Here is a 25,886-nt window from a genome sequence, read left to right on the forward strand (position 1 = left end):
GATTCCCAGTTTAGTTGCGGAAGATCCTGCAAGAGTCTCTGCTCAGAGAGTTTTGAGTAGTCTCGAATAGTAATTTTTAGTGGCTGAATTATGTCAATGGATGATCGAAAGATGCAAAATTGGGAAAAATGATCAGTGATGTCAGAAACAATGTTTCCACTGGCATAGTATTCGGTGAACTTGTTTGTAAAAATAGTGTCAATAATATCCCGGGTGGGAGGGGGGGGGGGGGGGGTACTTGGGTTAATGTTTGCTGGGTATGTGCTGCTGGACTCTCAGAGCCCCTACCCCACTATAGTCTATTTTTTGGCCAATTATAGACCCCATCTTAGTCACCTTTTGGAAAATGTAATTCTTGCGATCCCAACTTAGTCACTTTCTATTTATGCATCTACCTTATCAACGTGTTTTCAAGCGGCGGAATGTAATGTGGTTAATGCAAGCTTATTGTTAAATTCAATAAACAACAACTTTCTGATTTTTTTACCCGAGAATCTTCCCATTTTGAATCTCTACTTACCCCAAGAATCCGAAGATTTGTGACCCCATTCTTGTAACTCTATTGAAAATGCAACCCCATTATAGTCACTCCAGTCGTGAAAATGCGACCCCATCGAGCGGCACATCCCCATTAGCCTCTTGTAAGGGAGTACCACCCCCCCTCCCCCCGGGATTATTATATACTCTTGTTGGCATATCAATTGCCGCAAGAAAGGCATGGCTCTGTAGGCAATTAAGAAATTGTTGAGCATAGTCACAAGTCTGAGCACGAAGAACATTCATGCTGATATCACCGAAAAGGCAAATCGGTTTTCCGGTTGTGCTGTAGTGATCAACAGCTTCTTCAAAATAGTCTAAAAAACGTTTCGCAGAGTTATGTTGCCTATAGATAACGCCCCAGATAATATTACTTTGCTTCGTAAATTGCAGTTCAATGGGAGTTCAATCCACAGAGACTGAAATGCCTCAATAGAGATGTTCTTTCAATAACCGTATATTTCACTGTCTCATCGTATTTACATTTCAACACCTCCAGAGGAAAGGGGTGTTTGAACAAACTCGAAGCTGTACTTAGGAATGTTTTGATTGAAATAAAGAATGTTATCAGTGATTGTAGTTTTTGACACTGCTATAATATTGAAGCGGAACTTTAGTTCACGAAGAATATGACATTGAAAATCATCCAAGTTGCTCCTCAGACGTCTGATATTTGTATGGAAAAAAGACAACTTCCATAAGGCAGATTCGTTAGGTTTAAATAGTCGTTGAAAATTTAAGGGATACAGCAAATATTATTAAATAAACAATTTAGATTTGGGTCTACCATAGACTTATCGTCATTTAAATTAAGTGATCTACACCGAAGATGCTAGTGAGTAGCTTGAGGTATGGGTATGCACAATGTTTTAATAGAGAGAAGTGTAACGTCACGTTACCATGGTGGCAAAATTTTTGGATCACTACTAAATTGAGCTTAGGCAACAACCACGGCGATGGCAACGAGAACGGCAAAAGAGCAATAAGTTTATATCAGTAAAACATTAACTTTGCACATGCATCGCTCTCTTTTGCACATTTTTAGCCATCGTTGCATGAGTGCAACACGAAACTTCCTTATTTCAAGTCCGCTTTACGGAGCAGGTGAACACAATACAAAAAGTTTCCTTTTCTTTTTCTAAACTCAGATACGTTCCTTTCGGACATCAATCTAGAAAATTTCGCCAACATTTGACAAATTAAATAAAATTGAATAAGATCGATGAAGTTTAAAACAGTGCGAATTTACTTTTCAAGTGAATTTTCGGTTTGTTGTCATCCAAAAATTTTGCTACCATCGCAACATGTCGTAACGACTTCTCCTCTCTATACCATTATAAGGTAGTTCACGGAACGATTGTTTAGTCACTTTACTATCTCTTTTCGCTGCTATAAAGAAAATTATTTTGACAAGAAATACAATAAGAGTTATCTGTGAGTTTATCTGGCCATCTCTAATTGCTGCTGGCCTAACCTGTGAAGAGCTCTTCTAATAAGTGAAATAACCGTAGCTCTACACTACTGTACTCAAATGGTCTCAATATGCATGAGAAAGAAGTATAATTTTTTCGAATTCCTTGGATAAATTATATATCCCCTCGGTAAGAATAACAATGTTATTTGTAATATGATCATCAAAATAATACAAATCTAGCTTCATACATTTCACACGATACTAAATGCAAACATGTACCCGGAAAACTGACAATTTGGTAGACCAAACTAATCGTGGGAGTTCTCTTTTACCATCTCTGTTGGTAGACTTTAAGGGCATCTAAGAATGGATGCCCAGAGAGAATTTTATTGATGTTGCTTACAAATGTAATTTGGTATCATTTTATCGAAATGCCTCTTCGAGGATTTTCAGCGAGATACCAAAACGCGCTAGATTTTGTTCAACCACTTGATTAGAAGGCAACCCTTTATAAAAGATTCGAAGTCTGTCTACAATTTTAAAACTGCCAAGCCCAGCCTTCTGTTATTGCTTCATGGCAGTTTCAATCACTTTCACGCTTGGACGAATACGGGCTGTGAAACTGGTACGAACACGCGCTAACGTTGTGTATGGTCCCTTGGATGTCAAGATCACGTCAATAACGTCTCCTGTTGAAACTTTTTCCCTTGAAGGTGGACGTATGGATGTCTAAAAGAAATTTAAAGAATTAAGCAAATGTGGGGTAAACAGGCAACAGGAGTTTCTGCCTATGTGTTAAATTTGTAGCCTTATAGGTATATTCCTTTATTTACTTGTAATGTCCTTCACTCCCAAAGTTAGAGATACTTATCTTTTGAAATATAACTTTGTTATTTTACTGCCGAGTTTTGATAGATAAATATGTTGCTAACCAAACAGCCTAGCTATATTTAGCTTCAATACAGTAAAATTTCTCAATCTAAATACGTGTCAATGCTCTCCTCAAGACTCTTCATCTTCTTTTTAAGGACGTTGTTTTTATTTTTTTTATGGTGGTGGGTCTTTCTTACTTTTCTTCTCAGTTTTTCTACACTATACATAAGTGGACTGCGAACAGTCTCTCTTTTTCTTCAGATTTAGTGAGAGGAATGCGCACACTCGCCCGCGCCAGGCGGCGAAACAGCGAGAGAGGAGCGAGAATCGAGGGCAGCAGCCCGAAAAGAACAAAGTTTCGTGCCTCTCACGTCTCGCACCTTCTGTCACGGGCGTGTTCATTTACCTGTCTCGCGCGTTTCGCTCTTGTTGTTGCTAGACTATTTGGACTACAGGACTGTGCTATGTTTTGAATCAGTAGGTTTATAATCATCCTCTTTTAGCTTGTTCCTAATGTTAGTTTCTTTCCCATTTTTTAGAGAAAATATGTTATTAATCAGTCAGTTTTACCTTGTCCTACTCGACACTTTGTTCCTTCCTTTCAGGGTCGTCTTTGCTTTCTTCTTTGATGGCCAGTTGTTCGTCTGTTTCTCTTTTGTTCTACAGGTGAAAAGAAGCTCCTTAATACATGAGTCCATCCGGCTACCTTTAAGTACTACAAAATGCTAAATACTCTCTAGAAAGCACTTACAGGGGTGGATGTAGGGGAGGAGCGCAGTGGGTCTGGGCCCCGGCCTTATTTTACGCAAAACTGAGACCCGCAGAACCAAGGACTCAGTTCTTTCTCAGAGTGGATTAAAGATTGGACTTTTGAAAGCGGCTTTATTATGAACAAACTTTGAAAAAATGAAAAGTAAAACACCTACACTTTTTGCAATCTGTAGTTCTACAATAAAAGCCTTTGCTTTTCTTAATTTTTTTTCCAGCTCCCAGACTTGCGTCTTAAACTTCACTCTCTCGTAATCTGCATCTAACCACATTTGGTGCATTCTGTTTGTTTCTTTGTGGGCCACCTGTACGGCCTCAACAAGTTTAGCGACACTGGAAGGCTTGGCTGGGTTGGGGTGTGTGCAAACTCTTCCCTGTGCGTGGTTTTCTAATGTTTCAATCTTCTCCTCCTGTTCTCTGAATACATCCTGTAAAACTTGAATTAGGTTTTCTTTAACTGCATTCTGTGCTTGGTACTGTTCAACTCTGTCTCTCATAACCTGAAATATTAATTTGAATAATTATTACAAACAGAAATCTCCCTAGAAATAGGAAATGTTCCTTGATTTCTATTTTGCTACTTCACATCTATTTTACTGTATGTTGCACCTTTAAAGAACGATTACTGGTAAGTTCACTTTCATTATTCAGGGGCCGGGTGAAAAAACAGTTAACACAGACTAAAAACCTGGCATCCTATTCATCTCTTGTGTCATTATCAACACTAAAATCATAACATTTCGTCAGATTTCATCACCGTAGTCATAAGCTTGTTCATTACCTATTAAAGGCTTCCTACCGTAATACGATTACTTATGTTTCTGAACATTGCTTTATGATTTAATTGTGCCTACCACTGATACAGGGATAAGAATCTTAACACAAAGTCCCAAATACGGAAACAGAGTACAGAATGGTGGAAGAAGCTTCTAAACGATTGATTTGAATGATGGAAATAAAAAGTTCATAATAAAACAAAAATAAATAACAGATTGCGACGGCTTTTGGAATGGTTTATTTAATAGTGACAAGAGAAAAAAAATGAAAAAACAATTAGCTCTTGAGTGAGTTAAGAGCGTATTCTCCCTTGTTTGTGGATATTTCCTTGACTGCAAAAAAATGACAACTGAGTTGTCAAGTTTACTGCCAAGCTCTTTGCAAGGGGTCCCCGCCATAATCAGAATCAGTCTTGCCAAGATTCCTACCAAGTTCAAGGAAGGGTCTACTTCATGAAACAAGCAACAAAAAACTAGACCAAAAGTCACATAACTTAACAAGTGGCAGGAGAAAAAAGATGGGGAGTGGCGCTGCGTGATTACCCTCAAAACGGCTGAGAAGGAGAGACTACCACATTCATTTACTATAATTATGTACACACCTTCAGCTCTCTTAACAGTTGCTGTCGTTCTTTGCTTTGAGCTATGAGCTCAACCGATGTCCCTAAAAATATACCAATAGACATGTTTCTTTCGTTGCTGTTGTTGTTTATTTCGTCTGATGAAAATCAATTCCCTTTTTGGGGGTGGGAGTGGTCTGCTACTATTATGAACACTTTGAATTTTGCCACCATAGGCCATTTACACTATGGCGTCATTGTACATTTACTATTCAAAATGTACCTGTCAGTTGCTAGTAATTAGAAGTCCTGAGTACTTATAAGAAAGCGAAAGGGATAAGATTAGCGCTAGTTGTGTGCGATTATCTAATAACACATAAACACACACACAAACCAAAACTTCGTTTGAGTCCCATTCAAACTCTAACTTGGTAGTTAGCAGCACAGTGACGCTATTGCAAGTTTTTAGTTCCTCAATTTTTGAGAAATCAAGACATTTGAACAGGCTTTTTAGGCATTGTTGTTCATGATGTTTTTCTTTTTGTTTACTTTTACGCCACCATGTCATGTAAACTATGACATTAACTTAAGGTTTTCACGTAAAATAAACGAATTATTTTATGTTATCTTGGAAGTAAAATTGAAAATCGATACAGGGAATCTTTTGTCATTTCATTTACACTATATTTAAAGACGAATCTAAAGCCAAAAATTACTTTCCACGGGCAAGCTAAATGTCTGTTGGAAGAACCTATAAATCATTTATAATTCGTTTAATTGTTACAAAAATTTCAACCCGAAAAATCGCTAAAAATTGCTTCCAAAAAATAACTAGATTTCTCACAAATCAAGGACTGAAATGTGAAAAAGGCAATGTTGCCAAGTATAGTCGATCTCAAAATACTGAACTTTTTACAATTCAATTTCCTGCTTTGTTTAAAGCTTTAAAGCTTTTTTACCTCGTGTTGGAAGACACTAGGTATGGTTAATGAAAAACCTGGGTCGAGCCACTTTAAACCGGACTATTAGATATATAAAAAATACAATAAACGATCAACAAGCCACTCGTACAGGAACTACTATTTTCTCTGAATTAATAACTTTCAAATCTTAAATAAACGTAGCTAGTCTCGAGTTTTTATGCAAACTTACCATTAGACTGATTAGAGGGCATGTCAACTTGATCGTCTGGATGAGATTCATCTATGATAAAGAAGTAAAATCGTTAGAGACAAGATAGTAAAAGGGTCTCTGTCAAGATTTTTGTTGTATTTTCAACAAGGTAAAAAGAATCTTTGCATAACTTGAATACCAAAAACAATGCTCCAATTATTTCAGACTAAATTTTAGGGGTAAAACTTTTAACTGTTGTCTTTTGCTATGGACTGGCATGAATTTAAACTAGCTACAGCATTTGTTTTAAAGATTTGATGGTATGCCTGAACAAATCACTTTTTGAAATCTTCTTTACAGTTCTACAGAAGCATTTTCTAAATGAGAAAAGGTTCTAAATAATGAATTCAGCAACGAAGCCACTTAAATAAACAGCAATATCTATTGTTACTCAGTTTAAAGAAATGATATAGAGATGAGCTGTCCGGATGTCTTTTTGAAATCAACAGAAAACAATAGCGAAGTAACGGTAATTTCTTTGGCTTCATACGGAACGAAACGCTTAAGTGTTTTAAACACATTTCTGCGGAAATTTAGAAAGCACTGATACATACCATCCAATCCCAGCTCCCGTTCTTTCCACATTTTCTTTCTTGATGCCATTGGCGTTTCAAATCAGAGCGACTGACGTGAGTTGAGTCGGCGAGGACTACAGAAACAAGTAGAAGAAGTAAATTACGACAGTGAGGTTTTCTATCCCAATGTGTAACAAATTTCAAAAGTACAACTCTTACTCGCAAATAAAACTTTTATGAATTCTCCGGCAAAGAAAATGATCGATCATGATCGACCATAATCGATCTCTCAGCGGAAAGAGAATCAACTTAATTTCAGTGAATCAGTCCTGCTTTTTTATCTTGGTACCTCTAATGTTTCTAATCTGTTCGATTAGAAATCGAGCACGATCGTTAGAGAAACTGAAGCTGCGAAAGTAGATCTCAAATACAAGAAACACAACTGAAGAAACCTCAGAAAACAATTATAACTTAGTTTACCTGAACAACGAGGCAAGTTAGTTAACTGTAGTAACTGCGTTGTCTTTGGGACATCGCGGACGTTATGGGTAAGAGAATAAGTAATGGATAGTTGAAATGGCAATTTCACGTGCTGCATTTTTTTAACACCTCCTTTCACATCAATAATTACAATAAACATACTTAGCATAACGAGATCTTGTGTCTTCTCTCGCGTTTAGTACCATGGACACGGAATAGTTGTAGAATAGTTGTATAATTTCTACTAAAATGAATGAGCTTTATCGAAATAAATTTGCATGGTTCTTGAAGATGTATAAATTCACTCACGTGAAAAGAAGCTATAAATAGAAATGTATCGGAACAAAAGACCATTAAAATAAGAGAAAGGTTTAAATCTCACAGGACTTTTTTGGGACATCAACATGGCCGTGGTTTCATTGTTTTTAGACATGGCGGACGTACTATTCTTGAACACATTGTAGGCCCCACCCGCGTTACAAGCTCTTTTCATCGCAATCGTTTATTGATACTGGGTATCCGCAGGAGCACTTACAAATTTAATTTCCGTACTGATACAGCTTTAAAGAAAGGAATGCGTAGCCGGTTTTAGATAAGCCCCACGAGGATACTTTTAAATCGGCAATTCGATCTGATCTTAATTTGTACGTAAAGTTCTTATTGCTGCTTTTGTATTCTTCTTCATTCTGGTACTCTTCCTTTTTAGCGGAGCTCCACGCGCCGCGCGTCCGCGGAGCCCCATAGCTGAGGAAATGTGGTAATCTGCCCATCCAAGAAAATTTGGTAATCACGTGACCGTAAACCGAGCGAGCGAGCCACCATCTGTCCGCACCACAGGCAAACCAATCTAAAATAACTCAGTCAACAGGTATGGAAATCCAAATGCAACTCAAGGTTTTATTTGGAAGGAAATCACATGACCGCCCGGACTTTTAGAAAGAAAAAACAACAAAAAACTCGTGTCTTTTTCGGCGTTATTTTTTATGTTTACATTAACGTGGATAACATCTAAAAAGAGCTAGAGCGAGTTATTGAAAACAAAGGAGACGAATTTCGTAGAAAGAAAAACATGGAAATTGAAAGCGGCGGTGAGAAAATGAGAAATGCTAGCGACCAGAATGGTAAAAATGAGCGGCAGTAAAAAATAAAAGCGAACACGAACAAAGGAAACAGCGCACTGGGGACGTTCAAAAAACAAGATATTGGGTAAGCACCTACGAAAATTCCTCCATAAAAATAATGTGTAACTAGGAAGTTTGACGTTTTAGTCGTACAAAACAGCGTTGTAGTCGTGCAAAACAACGGCAAGGGAAAGACAAAAGAGCGTGCTGCACATGCAAATTTGATTTTACTTAATTAGAAGAAAACGTGTGCTACACGTGCAATTTGTTATTTTGCTAATTCGGTCCTCAACTTTCAGAAAAATATCTTGGCGCCAGCTGGCCCCCAAGTTTTCATTTTTGGTCGCCGGAACAAGTATTCCAGTCGCCAAAAATTACATTTAAGAATTAATAGAATACAAGAAAAAATCTTATACTAACCCTTAACAAAAAAATAATGCTTAAGGGGTAACAGCGGTAATAAGGGAAAGGAGAGATAACCAGGAGAAACAAGGGGTTACAAAAGGAAACAAGGGGGAACGGAGGTAACAAGAGCTAACAAGGGGTAACACAGGAAACAAGAAGGAACAAGGGTAACAAGGGGAAACAAGAGTAACGAGGGATAACAAGGGTAAAAACGGGAAACAAGACGTAACAAGGGCGGTAACAAAGGTAACAAGAGGTAACAAAGGTAACAAGGGGTAACAAGGGTAACAAGGAATAACAACGATAACAAAAAGTAACAAGGGGTAACTAAGGTAACAAAGGGTAGCAAGGGGTAACAAGGGGTACCAAGGAGTAACAGGGGTAACAAGGGGTAAGAAGAGTAACAAGGGGTAACAAGAGTAACAAGGGGTAACAGGGGTAACAAAGGTAACAAGGGGTAACAAAGGTAACAAGAGATAACAAGGGTAAAAAAAGGTGAAAAGGGGAACAACGGGTTACAAGGGGTAACAAAAAGTAACAAGAGGTATCAAAGGGTAACAAAGGTAACAACGGGTAACAAGGGGTAAAAAGGGTAACAGCGGGTAATAAGGGGTAACAAGGAATAACAAGGGGTAACAAGGGTAACAAGGGGTAACAACAATAACAAGGAGTAACAAGGGGTAAAAAGGTAAAAAAGAGTAACAAGGGGTAACAAGGGGTACCAAGGAGTAACAGGGGTAACAAGGGGTAACAAGAGTAACAAGTAGTAACAAGAATAACAAGGGGTAACTGGGGTAACCAGGAATAACAAAGGTAACAAGGAGTAACAAAGGGTAACAAGGGGTAACAAAAGTAAAAAGGGGTAAAAAAGGTAAAAAAGGGTAAAAAGGAAAACAAGGGGTTACAAGGGGTAACAAAAAGTAACAATAGGTAAAAAGGGGTAACAACGATAACAAGGGATAATAAGGGGTAACAAGGGTAACGAGGCTAACAAGGGGTAACAAGGCAAACAAGGGGTAACAAGGGTAAAAAAGGGTAAAAAGGGGGAACAAGGGTAAAAAGGGATAACAATGGGTAACAAGGGTAACAAATTGTAGGATGAGGTAACAAGGGGTAACATGAGGTAACAAGGGGTAAAAGGGTTAACAAGGGGTAACAGGGATAACAAGGGTAACCAGGGGTAAAAGGGTTAACAAGGGGTAACAGGGGTAACAAGGGTTAACAAAAGTAAAAAGGGGTAAAAAGGGTAAAAAAGGGTAAGAAGGGGAACAAGGGGTTACAAGGGGTAACAAAGAGTAACAATAGGTAAAAAGGGGTAACAAGGGTAACAAGGGATAATAAGGGGTAACAAGGGTAACAAGGGTAACGAGGCTAACAAGGGGTAACAAGGCAAACAAGGGGTAACAAGGGTAAAAAAGGGTAACAAGGGTAAAAAAGGGTAAAAAGGGGGAACAAGGGTAAAAAGGGGTAATAACGGATAACAAGGGTAACAAGTTGTAGGAAGAGGTAACAAGGGGTAACAAAGGGTAACAAGAGGTAAAAGGGTTAACAAGGAGTAACAAGGGTAACAAGGGGTAAAAGGGTTAACAAGGGTAAAAAGGGGTAACAAGGGATAATAAGGGGTAACAAGGGTAACAAGGGTAACAAGGGGCAACAAGGGTAACAAAGGGTAAATAGGGGTAACAAGGGGTGACAAGGGAAACAAGAGGTAACAAGGGTAAAAAAGGGTAACAACGGTAAAAAAGGGTAACAAGGGGTAACAAGGGTAAAAAGGGGTAACAACGGGTAAGAAGGGTAACAAGGGGTAGGAAGAGGTAACAAGGGGTAACGAGGGGTAACATGAGGTAACAAGGGGTAACAAGGGAAACAAGGGGTAACAAGGGGTAACAAGGGGTAACAGGGTTAACAAGGGGTAACAGAGGTAACAAGGGTAACGCGGGGTAAGAAAAGGTAACAAGGGTAACAAGGTGTAATAAGTGGTGACAAGGGTAACAAGGGGTAACAAGGGTAACAAGGGGTAACAAGGGGTAACAAGCGGTAACAGGGGTAACAAGAGCTAAAAAGGGTAAAAAAGAGTAACAAGGGGTAACAAGGGAAACAAGGGGTAACAAGGGTAACAAAGGGTAACCAGAGGTAACAACGGTAACAAGGGGTAGGAAGAGGTAACAAGGGGTAACAAGGGGTAACAAGGGATAATAAGGGGTAACAAGGGTTAACAAGAGTAACAACGGTAATAAGGGGTAACAAGGGAAACAAGGGGTAACAAGGGTAAAAAGGAGTAACACGGGTAACAAGGGGTAACAAGAGGTGACAAGGGTAACAAAGGGTAACAAAGGGTAACAAGGGGTAACAAGGGTAAAAAAGGGTAACAAGGGTAACAATGGGTAACAAGGGGTAACAAGGGTAAAAAGGGGTAACAACGGGTAAGAAGGGTAACAAGGGGTAGGAAGAGGTAACAAGGGGTAACATGAGGTAACAAGGGGTAACAAGGGTAACAAAGGGTAACAAGGGGTAAGAAGGGGTAACAAGGGGTAACAGGGTTAACAAGGGGTAACAGAGGTAACAAGGGTAACAACGGGTAACAAGGGGTAACAAGGGTAACAAGCGGTAATAAGTGGTAACAAGGGTAACAAGGGGTAACAAGGGTAACAAGGGGTAATAGGGGAACCGAGATAACAAGCGGTAACAGGGGTAACAAGAGCTAACGAGGGAAAAAAGGGTAACAAGGGGTAACAAGGGAAACAAGGGGTAACAAGGGTAACAAAGGGTAAAAAGAGGTAACAACGGTAACAAGGGGTAGGAAGAGGTAACAAGGGGTAACTATGGGTAACAAGGGATAATAAGGGGTAACAAGGGGTAACAAGGGTAAAAAGGGTAACAAGGGGTAACAAGGGAAACAAGGGGTAACAAGGGTAAAAAGGAGTAACAAGGGTAACAAAGGGTAACAAGGGGTAACAAGGGTAAAAAGGGGTAACAACGGGTAAAAGGGTAACAAGGGTAACAAGGGGTAGGAAGAAGTAACTAGGGGTAACAAAGGGGTAACATGAATAACAAGGGGTAAAAAGGGGTAACAAGGGGGAAGAAGGGGAACAAGGGTTACAAGGGGTAACAAAGGGTAAAACGGTTAACAAGGGGCAACAAGAGTAACAAGGGGTAACAAGGGTAACAAGGGGTTACAAGGGGTAACAAGGGTAACAAGGGGTAACAAAGGGTAACAAGGGTATCAAGGGGTACCAAGGATAACAAGGGGTAACAAGGGTAACAAAGGGTAACAAGGGGTAACAAGTGAAAAAAGGGGTAACAACGGGTAACAAGGGTAACAAGGGTAATAAGGGGTAGGAGGAGGTAACAAGGGGTAATAAGGGGTAACATGAATAACAAGGAATGAAATGGGGTAACAAGGGGGAAAAAGGGAAACAAGGGTAACAAGGGGTAACAAAGAGTAAAACGGTTAATAAGGGGTAACAAGGGGTAACAAGGGTAACAAGGGGTAACATGAGGTAACTTAGGGTAACAAGGTTAACAAGGGGTAAAAAGGGGTAACAGGGTTAACAAGGGGTAAAACGGGTAACAAGGGTAACAAATGGTAACAAGGGTAATAAGGAGTAATAAGGGTAACAAGGGTAACAAGGGGAAACAAGGGTAACAAGAGGTAACAAAGGGTAACAATGGTAACAAGGGGTAACAAAGATAAGAAGGAGTAACAAGGATAACAGGGGTAACAAGCGGTAAAAGGGGTAACAAGAGGTAACAAGGGTAACAAAGGGTAACAAGGGGTAACAAGGGAAAAAACGGGTAACAAGGGTAACAAGGGGTAACAAGGGTAACAAAGGGTAACAAGGGGTAACAAGGGTAAAAAGGGGTAACAAGGGGTAACAAGGGATAATAAGGGGTAACAAGGGTAACTAGGGGTAACAAGGGTAACAAGGGGTAACAAGGGTAACAAGGGGTATCAAAGGGTAACAAGGGGTAACAAGGGAAACAACGGGTAACAAGGGTAACAAGGGGTAACAATGGTAACAAAGGGTAACAAGGGGTAACAAGGGTAAAAAGGGGTAACAAGGGTAACAAGGGGTAACAAGGGGTAACAAGGGGTAACAAAGGGTAACAAGGGGTAACAAGGGAAACAACGGGTAACAAGGGTAACAAGGGGTAACAATGGTAACAAAGGGTAACAAGGGGTAACAAGGGTAAAAAGGGGTAACAATGGTAACAAAGGGTAACAAGGGGTAACAAGGGGTAACAAGGGGTGATAACGGAAACAAGGGGTAAGAAGGGTAAAAAAGAGTAACAAGGGTAACAAACGGTAACAAGGGGTAACAAGGGTAAAAAGGGGTAACAACCGGTAAGAAGGGTAACAAGGGGTAGGAAGAGGTAACAAGGGGTAACAAGGGGTAACATGAGGTAACAAGGGGTAACAAGGGGTAATAAGTGGTAACAAGGGTAACAAAGGGTAACAAGAGGTAGCAAGGGTAACAAGGGGTAGGAAGAGGTAACAAGGGGTAACAAGGGGTAACAAGGGATAATAAGGGGTAACAAGGGGTAACAAGGGTAACAAGGGTAACAAGGGGTAACAAGGGAAACAAGGGGTAACCAGGGGTAACAAGAGTAACAAGGGGTAACAAAGGGTAACAAGGGTATCAAGGGGTAACAAGTGTAAAAAAGGGTAACAACGGGTAACAAGGGTAACAAGGGTAATAAGGGGTAGGAAGAGGTAACAAGGGGTAATAAGGGGTAACATGAATAACAAGGGGTAAAAAGGGGTAAGAGGGGGGAAAAGGGGAACAAGGGTAACAAGGGGTAACAAAGGGTAAAACGGTTAACAAGAGGTAACAAGGGTAACAAGGGGTAGGAAGAAGTAACAAGGGGTAACAAAGGGGTAACATGAATAACAAGGGGTAAAAAGGGGTAACAAGGGGGAACAAGGGGAACAAGAGTTACAAGGGGTAACAAAGGGTAAAACGGTTAGCAAGAGGTAACAAGGGTAACAAGGGGTAAGAAGGGTAACAAGGGGTTACAAGTGGTAACAAGGGGTAACAAGGGTAACAAGGGGTAACAAGGGTAAAAAAAGGTAAAAAGAGGAACAAGGGGTAACAAGGGGTAACAACAAGTAACAAGGGGTTAGAAGAGTAACAAGGGGTAACAAGGGTAACAAGGGGTAACCAGGGTTGACAAGGGGTAACAAGAATAACAAGGGGTAACAAGGGATAACAAGGGGTAACAAGGGGTAAAAAGGGTAACAAGGGTAACAAGGGGTAACATCAGGTAACAAGGGGTAAAAAAGGGTAACAAGGGGTAACAAGGGGTAACATAAGGTAACTAGGGGTAACAAGCGGTAACAGGGTTAACAAGGGGTAACAGAGGTAACAAGGGTAACAAGGGGTAACAAGGGGTAATAAGTGGTAACAAGGGGTAACAAGGGTAACAAGGGGTACCTAGGATAAGAAGGGGTAACAAGGGTAAAAAAGGGTAACAAGGGGTAACAAGGGTAACAGGGGTAACAAGCAGTAACAAGGGTAACAAGAGCTAAAAAGGGTAACAAAGGGTAACAAGGGGTAACAAGGGTAACAGGGGTAACAAGCGGTAACAGGGATAACAAGAGCTAACAAGGATAACAAAGGGTAACAAGGGGTAAAGAGGGAAACAACGGGTAACAAGGGTACAAAAGGGTAACAAGAGGTAACAAGGGTAACAAGGGGTAGGAAGAGGTAACCAGGGGTAACAAGGGGTAACAAGGGATAATAAGGGGTAACAAGGGATAATAAGGGGTAACAAGAGGTAACAAGGGGTAACAAAGGGTAACAAGGGGTAACAAGGGGTGACAACGGAAACAAGGGGTAACAAGGGTAAAAAAGGGTAACAAGGGTAACAAAGGGTAACAAGGGGTAACAAGGGTAAAAAGGGGAAACAAGGGGTAACAAGGGATAATAAGGGGTAACAACGATAACAAGGGGTAACAAGGGGTAAAAAGGGGTAAAAAGGGTAACAAGGGGTAACAAAGGTAAAAAATGGTAACAAGGGGAACAAGGGGTAACAAGGGGTAACAAGAAGTAACAAGGGGTTAGAAGGGTAACAAGGGGTAACAAGGGGTAACAAGGGTTGACAAGGGGTAACAAGAATAACAAGGGGTAACAACGGGTAACAACGGGTAACAAGGATAAGAAGGGGTAACAAGGGGTAACTGTGGGATTAGCCCTTAATCCTCTTACTTAGCAACCGCGCTCGACTTATATATCCTGATATGATTGTACAAGAGTTCAGTTGACCTTAGGCCTTGCTCATGTAATCTCCTTTAACAATTAAATAGTATATCCTTGAATATATACTTGGCCTCCACTCTTCGTTTCGCCTCCGATAATCGCACATGGTGTCAGAAGTGGGATCCTACAGCAGGAAGAAGAAGTAGCGGGAAAGAAGTTTGTTTCGCCACTGTATTTCACATCGCGTGAATGAATTCCAACGCTGAAGGTCCAAACGAAGAAAGAATCGAGGAAACAAGCACGCCAAGCACGCCAGTCACGTCACCGCCCACACCCGCAGAGGCATCGAGTTTAACGGGCTCAATACAGACGAATAACCCACAAAGTGGAAGCGTGAAAATGGCCGCAGCCAATTTTAATATTCCTCCTCCGGCTAAGTTTGATCCCAAAACAGACGATTGGGACCACTGGATCAAGCGATATGAATTATTTGAAGCAGCTACGGAACGTGATGAGCTGTCAGATAAAGTGCGCATCAATACGCTTATTTACGTAATGGGAAATAATGCCGCCGACATTTATGACAGTTTCAAACTGATAGGGGAAGATATCCTGTACGCAAATGTCAAACAAAAATTCAAGGATCATTTTAAAGGAAAAGTCGCTTTAGTCTTCGAGAGAACACAGTTCATAAGACGCTTTCAGCAAGACAAAGAATCTGTCCTCACCTTTATAGAAGACCTTCAGAAAAGAGCCGACCTTTGCTCTTTTGGGGACCTTCGTGACCAAATGGTGCACACTCAAATAATAGCTGGTTTGCGTGATTCTCATCTCAGGCGACGATTGATGGCAAATGACAATTTAACTCTGGATCAAGTAATTAAAGAAGTTAAATCCGCCGAAATCACGAAACATCAAGATCAAATTCTTCAAAACAACTCAAGTGCCACCGACATATCGGAAGTGCATGACAGGAAAGTTCTAGAAAACAAACGTCGAAGTCTAAAACCCAAGCATTTTGGAGGTTCTTCGAAAACGAAGCAAAAATCGTGTTACAGATGCGGAGCTCAGCCAGGTCACCCTCCTCAGCGTTGCCCAGCCAGAGATGCTACCTGCAACGCGTGCAACAAAAAGGGTCATTATTCCAAGGTCTGCAAATCTTCAAAACGAGTCCATAGGGTTGGTGAAGATTCGGACGAAGATGATATCTCTGTAATGACCGTCAATAAAGTTGTCAACACAATCGAAACATCAGAGAAATGGCGTACAAATCTATTAATAGGAAACTCCGAAATAAATTTCAAGATTGATACCGGCGCGGATGTCACAGTTATTCCCGAAGAAGTTTTTCGCCAATGCAACTTAGGAAAACTGCACTCCACCTCCAAAAGACTCTTTGGAGCCGATCACAATGGTCTTCGTGTAATGGGAACAGTTCGTAATACTTTATTCCTGGGAGAAACGTGCGTGATGGAAGATATTTATGTTGTCAAAGGTTTAAAAGAGCCTCTTCTGGGACAGCCAGCGATTGAAAAGCTAAATTTATTGGCTAGAATCAATGAAATCCAAAGTCAAAGTTACGAAGAAAGGATTAAAGCGAAATACCCTCAACTGTTCCATGGACTGGGAGAACTTGAGGGAGAATATGAAATCAAGTTGAAGCCAGACGCTCAACCGTTTGCAATCATGACCCCAAGACGTATTCCATTACCAATGAAAAGCAAAGTAAAGGAAGAACTTGCTAGAATGGAGAAGCTGGGAGTAATCAGAAAGGTTGACAAGCCTACAAACTGGTGCGCTGGAATGGTCACAGTACCTAAATCAAACGGGAAACTCCGAATATGTGTGGATCTGACAAAGCTAAATGAAAACGTTTGCCGTGAAACGTATCCTCTTCCAAAGATTGACGCCTTGCTAGGAGAGATTGGAGAGTCCACAGTGTTCACAAAAATTGACGCAAATTCCGGTTTTTGGCAGGAGAAGCTAGCAGAAAACTCTCAACTCCTGACTACGTTTCTGACTCCCTTTGGCAGATATTGTTTTCAGCGACTCCCCTTTGGTTTAAAATCAGCACCAGAACGATTCCAAAAGAGAATGTTAAACGAGCTGGAAGGTTTGGAAGGAGTGATATGCATTATGGATGACATCCTTGTGCATGGAAAGACGCAAAAAGAACACGATGAACGACTTGAAGCAGTTTAACAAGATTGATCAGAGCAAGAATCACCCTGAACCCAGAGAAGTGCGAATTTTCAAGGAAACAATTGAAGTTCGCGGGCCATAGTCTCAGCGCTCAAGGAATAGGCCCCGATCCAGACAAGACTGCAGCAATCGAAAAGATGGAGAGACCACAAAATGTTGCAGAACTACGAAGATTCCTGGGTATGATCAACCACCAACAGAAGTTCATCGAAAACCTGTCCGAGAAGACTTTGCCTCTTCGCGATCTCCTTTCAAGCAAGAACGAATGGCACTGGGGCCAAGCTCAAGAAGAATCTTTCTCTCGCCTGAAGAAAGAAATGACTCAAGCGCCAGTTCTCGCTCATTACTGCTCCGAGAAAGAAACTATTATATCTGCAGACGCCTCGTCGTATGGATTAGGAGCAGTCCTCTTACAAGTCCAAGAGGATGACAAAAAGAAGCCAATCGCGTACGCTTCGCGCTCTATGACGTCTACCGAACAAAGATACGCTCAGATAGAGAAAGAAGCACTCGCAACTACTTGGGCTTGCGAAAAGTTTGCCGACTTTGTCCTCGGTAAAGAGTTCCTTATTGAAACGGACCACAAGCCGTTGGTGCCGTTACTAGGATCTAAATGTCTCCAGGACATGCCACCACGTATTCAGAGGTTCCGGATGCGACTTATGCGCTAGTCGTACCAAATAGTCCATGTACCCGGAAAAGATCTCACCACAGCTGATACCTTATCAAGAGCGCCGCTTCACCGAAGTCTCACGAAAGACGAGAAGCAACTTAATGAAGATTTAAACCTCTATGTCTCACACATAGTAGAATGCCTGCCAACTACAGAGCGGCGCTTGCAAGAAATACGCCTTCATCAGGATGAAGATGAAGTTTGTTCAAAGCTTAAGCTGTTCTGCGGTGAAGGCTGGCCAGAGAAGCACCACCTGAATTGTTCACTCCAACCGTATTGGCAGTACAGAGCAGAAATCACTGTTCAGCAGGGAATCCTAATGAAAGACGACAGAGTCATAATTCCCTCCGCGTTAAGGCTCGATGTATTAGACAAGATACACACAGGTCATCAAGGCATCCAGAAATGCCGCGAAAGGGCGAAAAGTGGTGTCTGGTGGCCGAATCTCAGCAAGCAGATAGAAGATCTTGTCAGAGAATGCCCTACTTGCATCAAGACGAAAACTAATCGTGCAGAGCCCATGATTCCTTCACAGTTACCCGAGCGTCCGTTCCAGGAAGTAGGAACCGATCTATTCGAATGGAAAGGACAAGAATTCGTCCTCGTGGTAGATTACTTCTCGCGATTTTGTGAAATTGGAGTACTTCGAAAATCCACCTCTCAAGAAGTGATCAATCACCTAAAAGCGATTTTCGCGCGCCATGGAATTCCAGAAACCGTGATCTCCGATAACGGACCACAGTATTCCTCAGCGGAATTCGCCAAATTTGCAGAAGACTGGGGATTTACACACATTACCAGCAGTCCAAAATACCCCCAAAGCAACGGAGAAGCCGAACGTATGGTGCAAACAACTAAAAACCTTTTTACCAAATCCGACGATCCATATGAAGCACTACTCGCTTACAGAGCTACCCCACTTGAAAACGGATTCAGCCCAGCCGAATTATGCATAGGAAGGCGACTACGCACCACCCTTCCAACTACCCCATCTAAACTAACACCGCAATGGCCTGAGTTAACGAAATTGCGTGAAAAGGAAGCCAAGATTAAGACCGAGCAAACAAAAGATTACAACCGACGACATGCAGTTAAAGAGCTAAGTCATCTGTCTCCAGGCGATCGTGTTTATATCCCTGATCGTAAAGAGAACGCAGTAGTAGTAGCCAAAACACCAGAGCCACGTTCCTATTACCTCGACACTGACAGTAACGCAACGGTTAGAAAAAACAGACGGCAGCTCAATCCAAATCCTAAGGAAGCAAAGTACGCAGCAGGAAGCCCTTTACCCGATCCTCCTGAAACTTCTAAGGATCAGCCATCTGTTCCGGCAGAGAAGAAAGATGCTTTACGGTCTGCTCAAAAGTCTTCTATTCTAGTTCCCGTTCCTGGAAACACTACTCGTTCCGGAAGAAAAGTTAACCCGCCCAAGAGATTAGGTTTTGATTAGGACTGAAAGAACATTTGTTATAAGTGATTCGTTTCGTGATTGAAATACTTGATTGACTCGCTTCCTATCGTTAAAGAACTTTGCACAGAGACATTCTTATAGAAGTACCAAAATGTCTAGAAAGGGGGATGTGGGATTAGCCCTTAATCCTCTTACTTAGCAACCGCGCTCGACTTATATATCCTGATATGATTGTACAATAGTTCAGTTGACCTTAGGCCTTGCTCATGTAATCTCCTTTAACAATTAAATAGTATAACCTTGAATATATACTTGGCCTCCACTCTTCGTTTCGCCTCCGATAATCGCACAGTAACAAGGGATAATAAGGGGTAACAAGGGTAACAAGGGGTAACAAGGGGTAACAAGGGTAACAAGGGGTAACAAAGGGTAACAAGGGGTAACAAGGGGTGACAACGGAAACAACGGGTAACAAGGGTAAAAAAGAGTAACAAGGGTAACAAAGGGTAACAAGGGATAACAAAAGTAAAAAGGGGTAACAACGGGTAAGAAGGGTAACAAGGGGAAGGAAGAGGTAACAAGGGGTAACAAGGGGTAACATGAGGTAACAAGGGGTAACAAGGGTAACAAAGGGGTAACAAGGGGTAACAAGGGGTAACAGGGTTAACAAGGGGTAACAGAGGTAACAAGGGTAACAAGGGGTAACAAGGGTAACAAGGGGTAACAAGGGGTAACAAGGGAAACAACGGGTAACAAGGGGTAACAAGGGTAACAAAGAGTAACAAGGGGTAACAAGGGTAAAAAGGGGTAACAAGGGATAATAAGGGGTAACAAGGGATAATAAGGGGTAACAAGGGGTAACAAGGGGTAACAAAGGGTAACAAGGGGTAACAAGGGGTGACAACGGAAACAAGGGGTAACAAGTGTAAAAAAGGGTAACAAGGGTAACAAAGGGTAACAAGGGGTAACAAAAGTAAAAAGGGGTAACAACGAATAAGAAGGGTGACAAGGGGTAGGAAGAGGTAACAAGGGGCAACAAGGGGTAACAAGGGATAATAAGAAGTAACAAGGGTAACAAGGGTAACAAGGAGAAACAAGGGTAACAAGGGGTAACACTGGTAAAAAGGGGTAACAACGGGTAACAAGGGTAACAAGGGTAACAAGGGGTACGAACAAGTAACAAGGGGTAACAAAGGGGTAAGATGAATAACAAGGGGTAAAAAGGGGTAACAAGGGGGAAGAAGGGGAACAAGAATTACAAGGGGTAACAAAGGGTAAAACGGTGAACAAGGGGTAACAAGGGCAACAAGGGGTAACAAGGGTAACAAGGGGATACAAGGGGTAACAAGGGTAACAAGGGGTAACAAGGGTAACAAAGGGTAACAAGGGGTAACAAGTGTAAAAAGGGGTAACAACGGGTAACAAGGGTAACAAGGGTATTAAGGGGTAGGAAGAGGTAACAAGGGGTAATAAGACGTAACATGAATAAGAAGGGGTAAAAAGGGGTAACAAGGGGGAAAAAGGGGAACAAGGGTAACAAGGGGTAACAAAGGGTAAAGCGGTTAACAAGGGGTAACAAGGGGTAACAAGGGTAACAAGGGGTAATAAGGGATAACAAGGGTAACAATGGGTAAAAATGGGTAACAAGGGGAAAAAAGAGGAACAAGGGTAACAAGGGGTAACACTGGCTAACAAGGGGTAACAGGGGTAACAAGAGCTAACAAGGGTAACAAAGGGTAACAAGGGGTAACAAGGGAAACAAGGGGTAACAAGGGTAACAAAGGGTAACAAGAGGGAACAAGGGTAAAAAGGGGTAGGAAGAGGTAACAAGGGGTAACAAAGGGTAACAAGGGATAATAAGGGATAACAAGGGTAACAAGGGTAACAAGGGGTAACAAGGGAAACAAGGAGTAACAAGGGTAACAAGGGGTAACAAGGGTAACAATGGGTAAAAAGGGTAAAAAGGGGTAACAAAGGGTAACAAGGGGTAACAAGGGAAACAACAGGTAACAAGGGTAACCAGGGGTAACAAGGGTAACAAGGGGTAATAAGGGGTAACAAGGGTAAGAAGGGGTAACAAGGGTAACAAGGGGTAACAAGGGTAACAAGGGGTAACAAAGGGTAACAAGGGGTAACAAGGGAAACAACGCGTAACAAGGGTAACAAGGGGTAACAAGGGTAACAAAGGGTAACAAGGGGTAACAAGGGTAAAAAGGGGTAAAAAAAAGTAACAAGGGATAATAAGGGGTAACAAGGGTAACTAGGGGTAACAAGGGTATCAAGGGGTAACAAACGGTAACAAGGGGTAACAAGGGTAACAAGGGTAACAAGGGGTAACAAAGGGTAACAAGGGGTAACAAGGGGTGACAAGGGAAACAAGGGGTAACAAGGGTAAAAAAGGGTAACAAGGGTAACAAAGGGTAACAAGGGGTGACAAGGGTAAAAAGCGGTAACAACGGGTAAGAAGGGTAACAAGGGGTAGGAAGAGGTAACAAGGGGTAACATGAGGTAGCAAGGGGTAACAAGGGTAACAAAGGGTAACAAGGGGTAACAACGGGTAACAGAGGTAACAAGGGTAACAAGGGGTAACAAGGGGTAACAAGGGTAACAAGGGGTAATAAGTGGTAACAAGGGTAACAAGGGGTAACAAGGGTAACAAGGGGTAACAAGGATAACAAGGGGTAACAAGGGTTAAAAAGGGTAACAAGGGGTAACAAGGGTAACAGGGGTAACAAGCGGTAACAGGGGTAACAAGAGCTAACAAGGGTAACAAAGGGTAACAAGGGGTAACAAGGGAAACAAGGGGTAACAAGGGTAACAAAGGGTAACAAGAGGGAACAAGGGTAACAAGGGGTAGGAAGAGGTAACAAGGAGTAACAAAGGGTAACAAGGGGTAACAAGGGGTAACAAGAAGTAACAAGGGGTTAGAAGGGTAACAAGGGGTAACAAGGGTAACAAGGGGTAACAAGGGTTGACAAGGGGTAACAAGAATAACAAGGGGTAACAACGGGTAACAACAGGTAACAAGGATAAGAAGGGGTAACAAGGGGTAACAAGGGGTAGCAATGAGTAACAAATGTAACACTGGGTAAGAAGGGTAACAAGGGGTAACAAGGGGTAAGAGGGGTAAGAAGGGGTAACAAGAGTAACAAGGGGTAACAAGGGGTAACAAGGGTGACGAGGGGTAACAAAGGTAACAAAGGGTAACAATGGGTAAGAATGGGTAACAAGGGGAACAAGGGATAACAGGGGTAACAATGGGTAACAGAGGTACCAGAATCATTAAAATTTATACGTTTAGATAATTGTGACAGTACTGTACAAACCTTATTAGTTGTACTACCCCATCAGTCCACCTGTACCATATGACACAGGTAGGGGCCAAGAAAGTATAACTTTGTAGTTGTTCCTATCAAAAAAAAAACATGTAAAAAAAAAACAATATTAAATATCATGCTACTTAAGGCTGTGCTCTACAGAGCCCAGTGGCCGTGGCGCCTAACTTTTGTTCTCAGGTGACTAGAAAATCTTTACTTTTTCATAGACATCACATGCTAGGCACACTTGATTTCACAAGTTCAGTGCTCCGGGCTCCCTTCAATTATTCTGAATTTTTTTTTTCATGAATAAGAAGGGGTAAAAAGAGGTAACAAGGGGGAAAAAGGGGAACAAGGGTAACAAGGGCTAACAAAGGGTAAAGCGGTTAACAAGGGGTAACAAAGGGTAACAAGGATAACAAGGAGTAACAAGGGTAACAGGGGTAACAAGCGGTAACAGGGGTAACAAGAGGTAACAAGGGTAACAAAGGGTAACAAGGGGTAACAAGGGAAACAACGGGTAACAAGGGTAACAAGGGGTAACAAGGGTAACAAAGAGTAACAAGGGGTAACAAGGGTAAAAAGGGGTAACAAGGGGTAACAAGGGATAATAAGGGGTAACAAGGGATAATAAGGGGTAACAAGGGGTAATAAGGGGTAACAAAGGGTAACAAGGGGTAACAAGGGGTGACAACGGAAACAAGGGGTAACAAGTGTAAAAAAGGGTAACAAGGGTAACAAAGGGTAACAAGGGGTAACAAAGGTAAAAAGGGGTAACAAGGAATAATAAGGGGTAACAAGGGTAACAAGGGTAACAAGGAGAAACAAGGGTAACAAAGGGAAAGAAGGGGTAACAAGGGTAAAAAGGGGTAACAACGGGTAACAAGGAAAACAAGGGTAACAAGGGGTACAAACAAGTAACAAGGGGTAACAAAGGGGTAAGATAAATAACAAGGGGTAAAAAGGGGTAACAAGGGGGAACAAGGGGAACAAGGGTTACAAGGGGTAACAAAGGGTAAAACGGTTAACAAGGGGTAACAAGGGCAACAAGGGGTAACAAGGGTAACAAGGGGTTACAAGGGGTAACAAGGGTAACAAGGGGTAACAAGGGTAACAAAGGGTAACAAGGGGTAACAAGTGTAAAAAGGGGTAACAACGGGTAACAAGGGTAACAAGGGTATTAAGGGGTAGGAAGAGGTAACAAGGGGTAATAAGGGGTAACATGAATAAGAAGGGGTAAAAAGGGGTAACAAGGGGGAAAAAGGGTACAAAGGGTAACAAGGGGTAACAAAGGGTAAAGCGGTTAACAAGGGGTAACAAGGGGTAACAAGGGTAACAAGGGGTAATAAGGGATAACAAGGGTAACAATGGGTAACAACGGGTAACAAGGCGAAAAAAGACGAACAAGGGTAAGAAGGGGTAACAAGGGGTAACACTGGGTAACAAGGGGTAACAGGGGTAACAAGAGCTAACAAGGGTAACAAAGGGTAAATAGGGGGTAACAAGGGTTACAAAGGGTAACAAGAGGGAACAAGGGTAAAAAGGGGTAGGAAGAGGTAACAAGGGGTAACAAAGGGTAACAAGGGATAATAAGAGGTAACAAGGGTTACAAGGGTAACAAGGGTAACAAGGGGTAACAAGGGAAACAAGGGGTAACAAGGGTAACAAGGGGTAACAAGGGTAACAATGGGTAAAAAGGGTAAAAAGGGGTAACAAAGGGTAACAAGGGGTAACAAGGGAAACAACAGGTAACAAGGGGTAACAAGGGTAACAAAGGGTAAGAAGGGGTAACAAGGGGTAACAAGGGGTAATAAGGGGTAACAAGGGTAAGAAGGGGTAACAAGGGTAACAAGGGGTAACAAGGGTAACAAGGGGTAACAAAGGGTAACAAGGGGTAACAAGGGAAACAACGGGTAACAAGGGTAACAAGGGGTAACAAGGGTAACAAAGGGTAACAAGGGGTAACAAGGGTAAAAAGGGGTAACAAGGGGTAACAAGGGATAATAAGGGGTAACAAGGGTAACTAGGGGTAACAAGGGTATCAAGGGGTAACAAACGGTAACAAGGGGTAACAAGGGTAACAAGGGTAACAAGGGGTAACAAAGAGTAACAAGGGGTAACAAAGAGTAACAAGGGGTAACAAGGGGTGACAAGGGAAACAACGGGTAACAAGGGTAAAAAAGGGTAACAAGGGTAAGAAAGGGTAACAAGGGGTGACAAGGGTAAAAAGGGGTAACAACGGGTAAGAAGGGTAACAAGGGGTAGGAAGAGGTAACAAGGGGTAACAAGGGGTAACATGAGGTAGCAAGGGGTAACAAGGGTAACAAAGGGTAACAAGGGGTAACAGGGTTAACAAGGGGTAACAGCGGTAACAAGGGTAACAAGGGGTAAAAAGTGGTAACAAGGGTAACAAGGGGTAACAAGGGTAACAAGGGATAACAAGGATAACAAGGCGTAACAAGGGTTAAAAAGGGTAACAAGGGGTAACAAGGGTAACAGGGGTAACAAGCGGTAACAGGGGTAACAAGGGGTAACAAGGGTAACAAGGGGTAAAAAGTGGTAACAAGGGTAACAAGGGGTAACAAGGGTAACAAGGGATAACAAGGATAACAAGGCGTAACAAGGGTTAAAAAGGGTAACAAGGGGTAACAAGGGTAACAGGGGTAACAAGCGGTAACAGGGGTAACAAGAGCTAACAAGGGTAACAAAGGGTAACAAGGGGTAACAAGGGAAACAAGGGGTAACAAGGGTAACAAAGGGTAACAAGAGGGAACAAGGGTAACAAGGGGTAGAAAGAGGTAACAAGGAGTAACCAAGGGTAACAAGGGATAATAAGGGTTACAAGAGTTACAAGGGTAACAAGGGTAACAAGGGGTAACAAGGGAAACAAGGGGTAAGAAGGGTAACAAGGGGTAACAAGGGTAACAAAGGGTAACAAGGGGTAACAAGGGGTAACAAGGGGTAATAAGGGGTAACAAGGGTAAGAAGGGGTAACAAGGGTAACAAGGGGTAACAAGGGTAACAAGGGGTAACAAAGGGTAACAAGGGGTAACAAGGGAAACAACGGGTAACAAGGGTAACAAGGGGTAACAAGGGTAACAATGGGTAACAAGGGGTAACAAGGGTAAAAAGGGGTAACAAGGGGTAACAAGGGATAATAAGGGGTAACAAGGGTAACTAGGGGTAACAAGGGTATCAAGGGGTAACAAACGGTAACAAGGGGTAACAAGGGTAACAAGGGTAACAAGGGGTAACAAAGGGTAACAAGGGGTGACAAGGGAAACAAGGGGTAACAAGGGTAAAAAAGGGTAACAAGGGTAACAAAGGGTAACAAGGGGTGACAAGGGTAAAAAGGGGTAACAACGGGTAAGAAGGGTAACAAGGGGTAGGAAGAGGTAACAAGGGGTAACAAGGGGTAACATGAGGTAGCAAGGGGTAACAAGGGTAACAAAGGGTAAGAA

At 41.9% G+C, this 25,886-nt stretch overlaps 1 protein-coding gene across 2 annotated transcripts; it reads right to left on the minus strand.

The window, feature by feature from the left end:
* Positions 1-1,875: 1,875 nt before the first annotated feature.
* LOC140952819 (uncharacterized) lies at positions 1,876-22,530 on the minus strand. Of its 2 annotated transcripts, none has more exons than XM_073402271.1 (7): positions 22,435-22,530; positions 6,656-6,750; positions 6,081-6,131; positions 4,971-5,032; positions 3,751-4,092; positions 3,395-3,484; positions 1,876-2,680 (listed from the first exon to the last, which is right to left on the minus strand). In XM_073402271.1, the coding sequence occupies exons 2-6, from the start codon at positions 6,702-6,704 to the stop codon at positions 3,401-3,403; spliced, it is 588 nt and encodes a 195-aa protein (XP_073258372.1). In that variant the 5' UTR covers positions 6,705-6,750; positions 22,435-22,530; the 3' UTR covers positions 1,876-2,680; positions 3,395-3,400. The 2 variants fall into 2 exon arrangements, with proteins under 2 accessions (XP_073258372.1, XP_073258373.1); XM_073402272.1 differs by having other exon boundaries at positions 3,747-4,092.
* Positions 22,531-25,886: the final 3,356 nt, after the last annotated feature.

Source organism: Porites lutea, chromosome 11 (genome assembly GCF_958299795.1).
Source record: "Porites lutea chromosome 11, jaPorLute2.1, whole genome shotgun sequence".
NCBI classification, from domain to species: Eukaryota; Metazoa; Cnidaria; class Anthozoa; order Scleractinia; family Poritidae; genus Porites; species Porites lutea.